This window comes from Staurois parvus, unplaced genomic scaffold (genome assembly GCF_062004578.1).
Source record: "Staurois parvus isolate SC_StPar_1 unplaced genomic scaffold, SC_StPar_1.0 ptg000183l, whole genome shotgun sequence".
NCBI lineage: Eukaryota > Metazoa > Chordata > Amphibia > Anura > Ranidae > Staurois > Staurois parvus.
In genome coordinates this window covers 3,997,803-4,010,489 of record NW_028317979.1, presented here as the reverse complement: position 1 = coordinate 4,010,489, position 12,687 = coordinate 3,997,803, and the positions used below count along the sequence as shown (strand labels likewise).

Below are 12,687 nucleotides of genomic sequence, written 5' to 3'. Positions count from 1 at the left end.
GGCTGCATATATGGACCCCAAATATAAACATTTCTGTGCTGAGACTGCACGCCGTGCATGCTCCCAGCACAGTTACTGGCATTTTCTGGAAAACACTTGATACCTACTTGAAATCAGGAGCTTTCTGATCATGTGATTGTCAATTACAGTGGTCACATGACAGGAATGCCTGCCTCAACCTCCTGGCATTTAGAACCACCTAAACGAATGGGAGGCTATGGAGAGAAGGTTTTTTTTTTTTTTATTATAATAAATATTTATTAATTGGGGGCGTGGCCGAGCCGCGAGTGAAGATGGCCGCATAATTACGGAGCTCCCGCCGACCGGATCCTACCTTGCTGCCGCTCTGCACTGACGGGTGAGACATCTCCCCTCTGCTATGGGGAAGACCGACAGGGCACCCTCTGGGGCCAGATCGCGGTCCCCGCGGGGTCAGAACACTCAGGGGAGGCATATAAAGGAGCTCTTCCGCTCCCAGCAGAAAGACGGGCCGCAGCCCTCTCCCTCTCCAGCTTCATCCCCCTCTCCCCCTCCCTCTGCAGTCTCTGACACAGGCTGCTCTACAAGCACAGCCGAATATGCTGTGCTGGACACAGTGCCACAGCTGGATTCATCACCTGCTACACATTCCCTATCATTAAGGGACCTCCAGGCTGTGGCAGCTGATATAAAGACCACCTTAACCACCACATTAACCTCTGCCCTCACTGAATTAAGGGATGACATCTGCTCTGTGGGCACAAGGGTGGAGCGGGTGGAGCTGGATACCAGGCAGAATCAGGCGGCAATTTCTGATTTACAACAACAATCAGCGCTGCACGTGTCGACCATTCGAGATTTTTATAGACACATCGAGGACTTAGACAATCGTGGACGCAGACGCAACATTAGGGTCCGGGGCCTTCTTGAATCAGTGGAACCTTGTGATGTCCCTAAAGCGGTAATAGCTATCTTTAATGACCTCCTAGGTCGCCCACCTTCAACCATGATTGCTATTGAACGTGTACACCGGGCGACCCGTCCTAGGGGGGGAGACACAGACCCTCCCAGGGACATAATTTGCTGTCTTGAAAGTTACCCGCTTAAAGAGGATATCCTTAAATGCGCTAGGGGGAGAAGACATCTTGCCTATGAGGGGGCGGAGATACAGCTATATCAGGACCTCTCCAATCTGACCCTGCAACAAAGGCGGGCGCTGCGCCCCCTTTTGGATACTCTCCGTACGCGCAACATCCCCTATAGATGGCGGTTTCCATTCTGCCTTTCTGCTCAAGTGAATGGCCGTAATTTCAACCTACGAGTTCCTGAAGAACTGCCATCTTTTTGCTCTGCTTTGGATATTCCTCCGATTGCCTTACCCGATTGGAACGGGTCTATGAGGTTGCCACGTGCCCCAGATCTGAGAGCTGAAGATGGTGCAACGGGCGGGCCTAACCCTGCTCAACGACGGAGCCGGATGGTCCCTTCGACACCTCCAAGACTCCCTGCAGGGGCCTCTATGGACACTTCCAGTCCCATGGCCCTCCCCGGCGCACAGGAAGCCTCGGCACGAGAACCAATGATCCGCTACATCAGCAGGCTTTCAGCCTCCGTTTTTCCAGCTTTCCTGTTGATTTGTGATTGGCCAGCTACTTTTGCTTTGAGTAGGGCTCTACTGGTTTGCCCCAACGGTTACTGTTGCCTTGTTACAGTCGCTCCCGCAGGCTTTAGTCATCCATGTTGATATGCCACCTCCCCAGGTTTTGGGGTGATATTTATTAGCATACAGGTCAGGAGACTTGTTCAAGATCGACACCCGGTATACACCCCATTAGTTTGCGGATTCTCCTTGCTCTAACAAGCCTTCTGCTCTTGCTATGGATCTCTGCGCCTATTGCATCGTGGAGCTATCTCTCAGCAGTATATTGACTACTGATGAAGAATGGTCTTGCTCCCACGGCAGGGGTCTCTATCTCCTTCCGGGTGCCCAGTTCATTTCCTGTCTTAAGCTCCTCTCGTTCCGGTTTGGTGAAAGCTCTCGGGAAGGCCGGCTCCTTCAAGTTTGTACTGCACTACAAGCCCAGGCCGCGACCCGGCTTCATCTGAGGGATTCTTGCAGCCTTTTGGGGCCTATTTGACCGGAGGGAGTTGCCTCTGCTCCTGCTTCGGACACGTGCTCTATATGATACAGGTGGTTACATCTGATATCCTTTTTGAGTTCTGCACTAGATACGAGATTTTGATGAGGGGCAGTTGTTATTTAGGGGGAGGGGGGTGGGACGGGGGGGAGAGGGATCTACCTCACAATGCTGCTGCCAGGGGATTGATGGGAGCTCTGTTACATTCTGAACGACGCCACGGGAATTACCATCACCTCTGCGCACTTTGTTGGAGGCCTCACGGAGCCGGTTGGTGTACACCCCTGTGACCTGCTCTTATGTAAGCGCTTACGGCTGTTTTGGGGCTCTATGCATCCCCCCAGTTCTGGGGGTGCGCCCCCCCCTCCTTTCAGCATTGGTTATGGGAGAGGTGCTGCTCATTCTCGTGGGTGTCACAGTGGTTTTGGTAGAATCCGTTCCATATTTTGCAATACTTAGATGAGCTCGTCTCCACGGGGTAACAGTTCTGGCACTGAGTCTGGGGATCCTCAGTAGTACGGATGCCTGAAGCTGGGGTATACTGTTTTCTAGGGTTCTCTCCTGACCTCAGTTTTTGTATTGAAATTTGTTTTTCCTGTATGGCATTTGTTCATATGTTATGTTGTATTATTGCTTCTTTAATTGATAAGCCTGTATTACTCCTTACGGCCTCTCACAGATCCACTGTTTTACATGTCCTGCCTGTAGGTTCTGTTCTTATACGGATATAATTTGCCCTGTCCTCATGCAGGATTGGTTAGCCCCTAGATATCTTCTCAATACGTATATTGGAATATCTGTGACCTATTATCCCGTCACTGTTGCCCCTTTTTGCCAGCGTGCCTGCCGCGGGCACCCGCATACGCCTCCTGGCTTGTCACCTCTTGGGATTGTCCAAGGTCTTTTCCCTTTTAGTTTGGCCTTTACAGTACACAGTATTACATGCCTTGCTTGAGCCCCCCCTTTTCAACACTCACCCTCCTTTAGTTTTGTCTTTTTGGTTAAGCACTTTACAAGGCGACCGGCCGGCGGTTGCTTCACTCTTGGCTCAACACTTACTTCGTTCCCCACACAGTGAGCTCTGTGAGCTTTCACTGACCTCCTACATTAGGTTACTATTATTAGTTTTCTCTCCTCTACTTTTTCTTCTCTCTCGTTTTTCTCGCCCCCTTTTTTTTTTTTTTTTTTTCTTTCTCTCTCTCTTTGGCTCTAATTTCTTTCTTTTTCTATTTTTCCTCCTTCTTTCTGTACTCTTCCTTTCATACGTGGACTAGCTGGTCTTCTCCCCGAGCCGTGTAGTACTTTTCCCCCCTTTCCTCCCTCTCTTTTTTTTTCTCTCTTGGGAGTTCTCTTTCTCCTTCTCTTTTTTCTCGCTCTCTACCCCCTTACTTCTCTCCCTCTTCTCCTACTCCACCCCCCCCCGTTTTTTTTTTTTTTCTTTCTCCTCCCTCCCTGCACATTTGCAGTTGTGTCATCAGGCTTCCGCGAACAAGCTCGGCAGTCATGCTTTCTCCCGCCTCTAACGCGGGACTGCTGTCCTTAAAAATTCTTTCACTCAATGTTCAGGGTTTGAACACTCCCGAAAAGCGATCTATGTTGCTTTCTTACGCGCATAAGCAAAAGGCGGATATACTCCTCCTCCAGGAAACGCATTTTCGCAGGGACTCCATACCCAAGCTTTTTAACTTCAGATACCCTACTGTTCTTCATGCCACCAATCCACTGGCTAAATTGAAAGGAGTGGCTATCCTGTTTGCCAGACATCTCCCATTCGTGCTACAGGATTCCCTTGCTGACCCGGAGGGCAGATATCTGTTTGTAAAGGGCTCTTTTTCCAACAGACCCATCACACTTGCCAACATTTATGCTCCCAATACCAAACAGGTCACGTTCATGCGTATGACTGCTGCTACTTTGGCTGAGTTTCAATCGGGTATGCTGATACTGGGGGGGGACTTGAATGTCCCATTAAACCCATTGGTAGACTCCTCCTCCGGCAGTTCGTTTTTGCCTTTTAAGGCCCTTAGGCAGATACATTTGCAGTTGCAACACTTGCAATTACATGACTCCTGGCGCACACTCCACCCCACTGTTAAGGATTACACGTTCTTTTCTCCGCCGCACAATAAGTATTCTAGGATTGATTACCTTTTTCTGTCACAATCGGACCTCCCATTTCTACACGCTGCTTCTATAGAGCCGATGGTCCTCTCCGACCACCACCCCATAACCGTAACCTTGCGGCTCCCGGAGAAACTTGCTCGCTCGAAGCTATGGCGCTTAGACTCCTTGCTTCTAGCAGACTGTGCTATTGATCAAGACATTCGCTCTCATCTGCGTGAATATTTCTCTTTAAATGGCTCTTCGGATACCTCCCCCCTTACGCAGTGGGAAGCTCATAAATGTGTTATCCGGGGTTGCCTTATAGCGGCAGCAACGAGACGTAAGAAAGACAGATAGCAACGTTTGCAGCTACTTACAGATAGGATACGCTCTCTGGAGAGGGCACATAAACAGACTCTGGCTGCGTCGACTCTTTCGGAACTCACAAATGCTCGCTTGCGACTTCTCACTGAGCTGGGCAAAGTGGTCAAGAAAAGATTCATCCTCTCCCAAAAGCTTTATTATGAGTTTGCCAATAAAAGCGGGAGGTTTCTAGCTCAGGCTCTTCAGGAAAAACGATCCCATATGACTATACATAAAATAAGTGGCCCTGGGGGTGTGATGGCCACATCCAATCCTGATATTGCCTCTCAGTTTGAACATTTTTATAAGTCCCTTTATAATCTTCCACCAGAACGTCCCCCGATGCACATTGACAGGCCTAGAGTGTCCCTAATCTCTGAATTTCTTCGTCTTCATGGTCCAAACGCTCTCTCTGAGGAGACGGTTTTATCGCTGGACCAAGATCTGACCTTAAGCGAATTGCAGTGCGCAGTACGGCAGTTGAAAGCGGGCAAAAGTCCGGTTCCTGACGGCTTGTCTGCGGCTTATTATAAATCCTTTCTGGACATTCTGAGTACTCCATTTCTTTCCGCTTTCAATACTCTTTCTCAGTCCCCTAGGCCACATCATAGGCTGTTGGAAGCACACATTTCCGTCATCCCCAAAAGCAGTAAAGATATCTCCCAGGTGTCTAATTACAGACCCATCTCCCTGCTAAATGTGGATATTAAGTTGTTTGCAAAGATGCTTGCTAACCGACTTCTCCCTTTGCTCCCATCCCTCATTAACTTATATCAGGTGGGATTTATCCCTGGTAGAGAAGCAAGGGACAACACTATCAAGGCCCTTAATCTCCAACACTGGCTTTGCAAATCAAACTCTCCGGCCTTCTTCCTTTCATTGGACGCTGAGAAGGCCTTTGACAGGATTGCTTGGGATTATTTGCGGGGATCGCTGGTAGCTTTGGGCCTGGGCGAGAAAATGCTGAACTTTATTATGACCCTATACTCGGGCCCTACAGCTCAAGTTCGCGTTAATGGACACTTATCAAACCCTTTCCACCTTGGAAATGGCACTCGTCAGGGTTGCCCCCTATCCCCGCTTTTGTTCGTCATTTCCCTTGAACCTCTTTTGAGACAACTTCGCGCTAATCCAGATATTAAGGGGATCAGGATAGCAGACAAAGAATACAAAATTGCTGCTTATGCGGATGATATCCTTCTTTTTTTGGCTGACCCTCGCACCACTCTACCGAGTTTGCTGAAAGACTTTGCTTTTTTCCGCTTTTTGTCGAACCTGAAAATTAATTTTTCAAAGTCATTCGCCCTCAACATAACCCTTCCCACTGATCTCGTCTCCTTCTGTGAGTCTCATTTTCCATTTCAGTGGGTGAGGGATGCCCTTCCATATCTTGGTATACATCTAACCCGTAATCTGGACGACCTTTATGCCAAAAATTTCTTACCGGTTTTCAAAGTCATACAGGAAGACCTAAACAAGTGGCATCGCCCTTGCTTCTCTTGGTTTGGTAGGGCTGCAATTATTAAAATGAATATACTTCCGTGTCTCCTCTATCTCTTCCAAACTTTGCCAATTCTACTTCCAATGACATTCTTTGCTTCTTGTAAGAAACTATGTTCATTCTTTTTATGGAATCACAAGCGTCCGCGGGTCTCGTTCTCTCAGCTAACTCGTCCCAAACTCAGCGGGGGCATTGGGCTCCCTGACCTACACCGCTATTACTGGGCGTGTTATCTTTCCCGCATAGTCGACTGGCACATTCATTCTGCTTCCAAAGACTGGGTCCTTTTGGAGAAGGCTTTTTCGCCCACTCCCCTACCATCGATCCCTTGGCTATTGCCGAAACACACACCTCAGGTTCTTCTCTCCCATCCTTTGATAGGTCCCACGTTAGAAGTTTTCCGCAAGACTTGTAAAACGTCGTCCGTTTCAGACTCTCCCAGTCCCTTGACGTCGATCCGCCTGAATCCAGATTTTCCCCCAGGGTTGCACAAGGATTTTTTATCAAATTACTGGTCACACGATCAGATTCTAGTAAAACATTTTCTTCACTCCGGCAAGGTGAAAACATTACAGGAGCTGAAGGTTAGCTTGAATATCCGCGAATTCCCTCTCTGGGCCTTTCTTCAGATTAGACACTTCCTGCTTTTCCATAAATCCCGCCATAATTGGACTCGCCCTGTTACTCCATTTGAATCCTTATGCTCTAAATCCGAACCGCGGACGCATTTGATCTCTGAGATTTATCCTCTCCTAGGGGACAGCAGGACTTGCACTTCTTTCCCCTCTTGCCGTGCGTGGAACAGAGACCTAAAGACGGATTTATCGGAGTCAGATTGGGACCGCATTTTTATGTACTCCCACTCCTGCTCGAGTAATGTTTCGACGCAGGAAAATGGCAACAAATTAGCCACTAGATGGTATCATACTCCCTCCAGACTTCATCGGTTTAACTCTTCTGTCCCTGACGTGTGCTGGAAATGTGGGACACCTGATGGCTCTTTCTTACATATTTGGTGGTCCTGTCCACTTATTCAACCATTCTGGCAGGAGGTCCACCGGTTGGTGACTTCAGTGACCACTCATAGTTTTCTCTGCTGCTCAGCTATTGCTTCATCATACCCCCATTCCTAGGAGTCAATATTTCAAGTCCCTAGCGATGCATATGATCAACGCAGCCAGACTCTGTCTTCCTGTGCTATGGGGCTCCACTCACCCCCCAATGGCTCAATCGAGTAAGCAAAGTGGCGGAAATAGAGGAACTGATTGCGACTGCACTTGATATGCCAACTAAATACTCACATGTTTTGGCCTGCTGGACCCACTTTGTAACTACCCCTGAATTCGGATCTCTCATGGGTCGGGATACCTGATTGAGCTCAGCCCTACCTCTGGTTATGCCCTTGGTTCTTTCATAATCTGCGTGGTTATGACCTCCTTTCCGGTAATTTATATTTGCCTGCTTAGCTTTGGTGAGTGTTTAAATTCTTGACACTCTCATTTATGATCTCCAATAACAATGTTGACACAAACTTCGCAGCCCGGACCTTTCGCTTCCCTTGCTTCCCTTTTTTTTTTTTTTGCCTCTTATCCTCCCTTCTCCCTCTCCCCCTACTCTCCCCCCCCCTCTTTCCCCCCCCCTTTTTTTTTTTTTTCCTTTTCCCCCCCCCCCCCCCTCTTTCTCTTCTCTCTCTCTACTATGACTCCCATTCTTTTCCTTTTCTTATCCTTTTCTTTCTTTCTATTCCCCTTTTTTCTTTTCTTTCTCGACAACCTCTTAGTCTTCGATCAGGCTTAGTCTTCATTTTATCCAGGATTACTTGGTATATGGTTAGCTTCTCTCCTCTAGGATAGTCAATGGTACTCACGACATCTTCTCTTATACTGCGATGCTCACTTAGCCTCATGATAGCGTACTGCTTTTGGTTTAGGCTCTGAAGGTTCATTTCCTCCATGCATAGGCCAGTACGCCAATACTCACTTGGTGGAAGTAAGCTGTTATTACCTTCTATATTGTACATTTTTGAACCTTGAGTACTACAGGCCTATCTCTGCCGTAATTTGCCATGCTTATGTTATCCACAGTGTCGCACTCTACCATGTTGTTTCTTCCTGTATTTTGGTTTAAGCTGTGTCTATGACCTGATTGATGCTGTGTGTGCATTTCTTTATATTTTCCTGTAACATGTTGTCACTTCTAAATAAACTTTTATGGAATAAAAATATTTATTAATTTACTTCCAAATACAAATTAGAAAACACCTGTTTCTATACAAAATAAACATCAAATGGAAATTTTGTTATTGACATAACTTATCTATATCCCACTTCCCCTACCCTGCCTTTCCCTCCCCCCCCCCTCCCACTCAGCGTTTCCCTTCTCTAAAACCATTTCTAAAACTCAACTTTTTTTTTTTTTTTTTTTACGAGGGGTATACATCATCATCATATATTTCACTTTTTCTCTATGTTCCTCCCATTTTTTCCACTTTATATTATACTTCTCCATCATATCCATATCCATATAATATAATCTTTCCGTCGCACAAATCTGATTCATTCTGATCAACCAATCTTCCTCTGTCGGCACCTCCCTTTTTTTCCAGAACCTGGGTATAAGACTCTTAGCTGCGCTCAAGAAATATCCTATTCCTGAATCCTTATAAGATTTCACTGAAAGAGAAGGGGTTTAAGTGGCATTAAAGGCATTTTACAAAGCTTGCACACAGGCTGGCTATTTATTGCAGAAGAGACATTCAAAGTCTCTTCTTCAATAAAATACACTCACCTGCCTGCTCACAGTCTTCTACAGCATGTACACTGTGCTGCATGTGCGCAGCTAATGTTACATTATTAACATGGCCTCTATGTACCAGGAAGACTGATTCCTACACTTATGCAGGAGTTGCATCATACCATGCCAAACAATGAAGATGCCTGAAGCCTGGCACCAAGGGAGAAGATGCTGGTGCTGGAGATCCCTTGAAAACTGGATAGTTGGAGATGAGGTAAGTATAGTGCCTGTTGTTCCATTTTAAAGGATACAATTCTTTTTAAAGAGCACTTTTATTTTTTAACCTCTTTCATATTCCCATCAGGTGTGACAGCTTAAAATAATGTATAATGCATGTTTCTTAAAATGTAGACTTGTTTCAGATGATACTGTGAATAGAGCAGGTTTCTGTTTAAACATGTAGTGGAAACTGTTGTGTGAGCGCATAAAGGGTTAACTGTGGAGTTAACCAATCACTTTCAGTTTGCAGAAACTTTTTATAGATGTAATTTGTTTCTGCAGGGTAAGGCTGAAAGTGCCACCATCACAACAAAGTAAGTAACAGTTTAACCACTTGCCCTCCAGAGGATTTACCCCCCTTCCTGACCAGGCCATTTTTTGCTATACGGCACTGCGTTATTTCATCTGACAACTGCACAGTCATGCAACGCTGTACATAAATAAAATTTATGTAGTTGTTTCTGCACAAATAGAGCTTTCTTTCAGTGGTATTTCATCACTTCTGCATTTTTTATTTTTGCGCTATAAACAAGGATCGACAATTTTGAAAAAAAAACAAGAAACAATATTTTTTACTTTTTGCTATAAAACATATGCAATAAATTAAAAAAAAATATGTCTTCATAAATTTAGGTCAAAACATATTCTGCTACATGTCTTTGCTAAAAAAAATCCCAATAAGTGCATATTAATTGGTTTACATGACAGTTATAGTGTCTACACTGGGATTTTTATTTTAATTTTTTTTATACTAGTAATGGTGGCGGTCAGCGACTTATAGCGGGACTGCAGGACTGACACTGGGTGCAAACTGACTAACTGCCACTGGCATCCCCATTGACACTAATACGGTGGTCAGTGCTAATAAAAAGCACTGACACTGTACTAATGACACTGGGCAGGAAGGTATTAACATCTGGGGTGATCAAAGGGTTAACTGTGTGCTATGTGTGTTTTACATTGTGTGCTGTTTTACTTAGGAGACATGCTGCTTTGTATCTGTCTGCTATGCAGAGAGATACAAAGCAGCATGTCCATGCTGACAGGAAAGAGATCTGTGTTGTTTACACACAGATCTCTCCCCTCCCCTCTCAGCTCTGCTGATGATCATCGAGTCCTGGCTGGGACCTGGTGATTGACATTCCCAGCAGCCAGTAGCAGCGTGGGTAGGGCAGTGCGTGCAACCCCTACCTGGAAATTTAAATTACGTATATATAGGTGATTTTGCACAGCTGTGTTACTCTATAGCCGTACTTCTGCTATAGGGCAGAGGGCAAGTGGTAAATTCTTTTTTAAGTACTTACCATAGTTTAGAAAAATGCAACAGGAATAATTATTCACTTTAAAATAAACCATTATTTTAAAAAGTTAATTACACATTTTAGTTTGCAGAAACATGCCACAAATTCAATGAAGGGGTATAAAGCTAATAAATCATTATATCTAGACATAGCTACATTACCTACTCCTAGGATAGGTTGTCATTGTAAGCAACAGTCTGATACTGTAGTAGTTTGGGCCACTCAATCCATTCAGCTATGGTCTTCCCATCATGACAAACAAAGACAACCACCTGCTGTTTGCCAAAATATTGAAGACATTTTTTAATGCATGAAAATTTTTTAAATTTTTCTTTCATATTTTTCAGTTATTGATGCAATGAAACCAATCAAGTTTAACAGATGGGGTTTACCTGATATTAACTCAGAGACAATGCAAACCAACGAGCCTGGTGTATTTGCTGGAGGGGATATTGGAGGCTTGGCAAATACAACTGTTGAATCAGTTAACGATGGAAAACAAGCATCTTGGTACATTCACAAATATATACAGGTATATAAACCTTTCTAATTCCTTGTTCAGGAACTCTGCTGATTTTTTTTTTGCAATGCTGATTTAAAGGCTAACTCCACTTTCATGGGAAAAAAAATCGCAAATTACAAAAAAATAATATATCATGTACAAATGGAACACAAGTCATATTGTAATTAAATGTTATTAAAAATTACATTTCCTTTTAAATCTGCAGTGCTGTAATTTTCTGTAAAATGCAATACAATATGGCTACCTGGAGGCGTTCTGTGCACAGAATGTGTACAGAAAGCCCCCCCAGCAACATAATTTCCTGCATGTGTGATTGGCTCACTGATTTTACAAGAAGTCTACACTAAGATACGAGTCAGATTTCAGGTATCCCCTGCAACAAAAATTTAATTTTTGGTGGGATACTCCCAATAGGAAACCACGTCTTAAGGGATACAGACCCTGCCACTTTCCTTATTAGAGCCCTGCAAGTGCAGCAACTGTTTGATAATTATGAAGCCGCTCAATTCCATTAGATTCACTTTCCACGTGGATACAGACAAACAAATAGCATTTTCTTCAAAATAACAAAAGGTAGGATTTGTTAAAATTAGTTTGTTAAAATGTTTGCAATGTACATAGATCACTCAGAAAATAAGGTTTTTTTCTCAACAAAGGTGGAGTTACTCTTTAAAAAAAATATGTATTTATGCACATTTATGTAATTCTTCCCCTTTTTTTTAACTTAATTACCATCTATACTTAATCTTACTTGTACACTGCTGTTTGGCAAGAAAAAAACAGATGTTACACAATACACTTTATTGAAGATATGAATGAATGAAGATATTTTTGTTTGAAGTCCTTTTGCATGAAGTGTAGTTATCTGCAGATTAGATATGCTTCAATACCATGCATAAATACCATATTATTTATGGTTAGCATTTACTAAAATGAAGACAAGAGTCGACATGATAATAGACAATGTAAAACGTGGCTCATGCTAGAGCTCAAGAGTGTAAAAGATACATACATGTCACAGTGTGCATTATAAATGATATCTCTAGATGTAAATCTGCAGAGTTATAGCTTCTCCTATGGTACCTAGGTCCATTTGAGCATCTCAGCAATCTTGGACAATGAGGTTGATTTAGTAAAGGCAAATAAACTGTTCAGTTTGCAAGGAAAGTTGTGATTTCCAAGTGAATTTTCCCCAGACTTTAGTAAATGAAGCATAGTTCTGTTGACTTCTATTATCCAATCACATGCAAGAAAAAAAAGTTTATATATTTTCCTTGCACGTAATTGGGTATTATTTGCAAAGTGTGATTTCACCACATGTTCTATGTTCTGGAGAAAATTTCCTTGCAATGTGTGTGTAACTTCCTTTGCAAAGTGAACACACCATTTGCTTTCAGTAAATCAGCCAAAATGTGTTCTCTACATTTTGTATAGTGGACTGAAGAACTAGTATTAACTGAGATTTATTTCAGCTAATTGTGCTACTTGTATGTTTTTAGCCTCTCTGGCAGGTTATCATCAGATTTGAGTTTTTACATAGTTACATAGTCAGGTTTAAAAAATACTAAAGTCTTTCTAGTTTAACCAGTGTCTACAACTCTGGAGAGATGTTGAAAAAGTGGAAAAAATGAATGTATATTCCAGAGACTCATTGTTCTCCTTCTGATACCTAATATTCAACTATTGCATCAATATTTAATCAATGATTAGTGCTATAGTGCCACATTAAGGATGTCTCTGACAGAAGGTTGTGATGAAAGGTTTTGA

The 12,687-nt window shown here is 43.7% G+C and overlaps 1 protein-coding gene across 1 annotated transcript in view; it reads left to right on the top strand.

Moving 5' to 3' along the window:
* Positions 1–12,687, top strand: part of DPYD (dihydropyrimidine dehydrogenase) — a 1,720,296-nt gene that overhangs the window by 952,458 nt on the left and 755,151 nt on the right. The window contains exon 12 of the mRNA XM_089677280.1: positions 10,745–10,929. Coding sequence (XP_089533406.1) covers positions 10,745–10,929 — 185 coding nt within the window. The remainder of the gene's footprint in view (positions 1–10,744; positions 10,930–12,687) is intronic.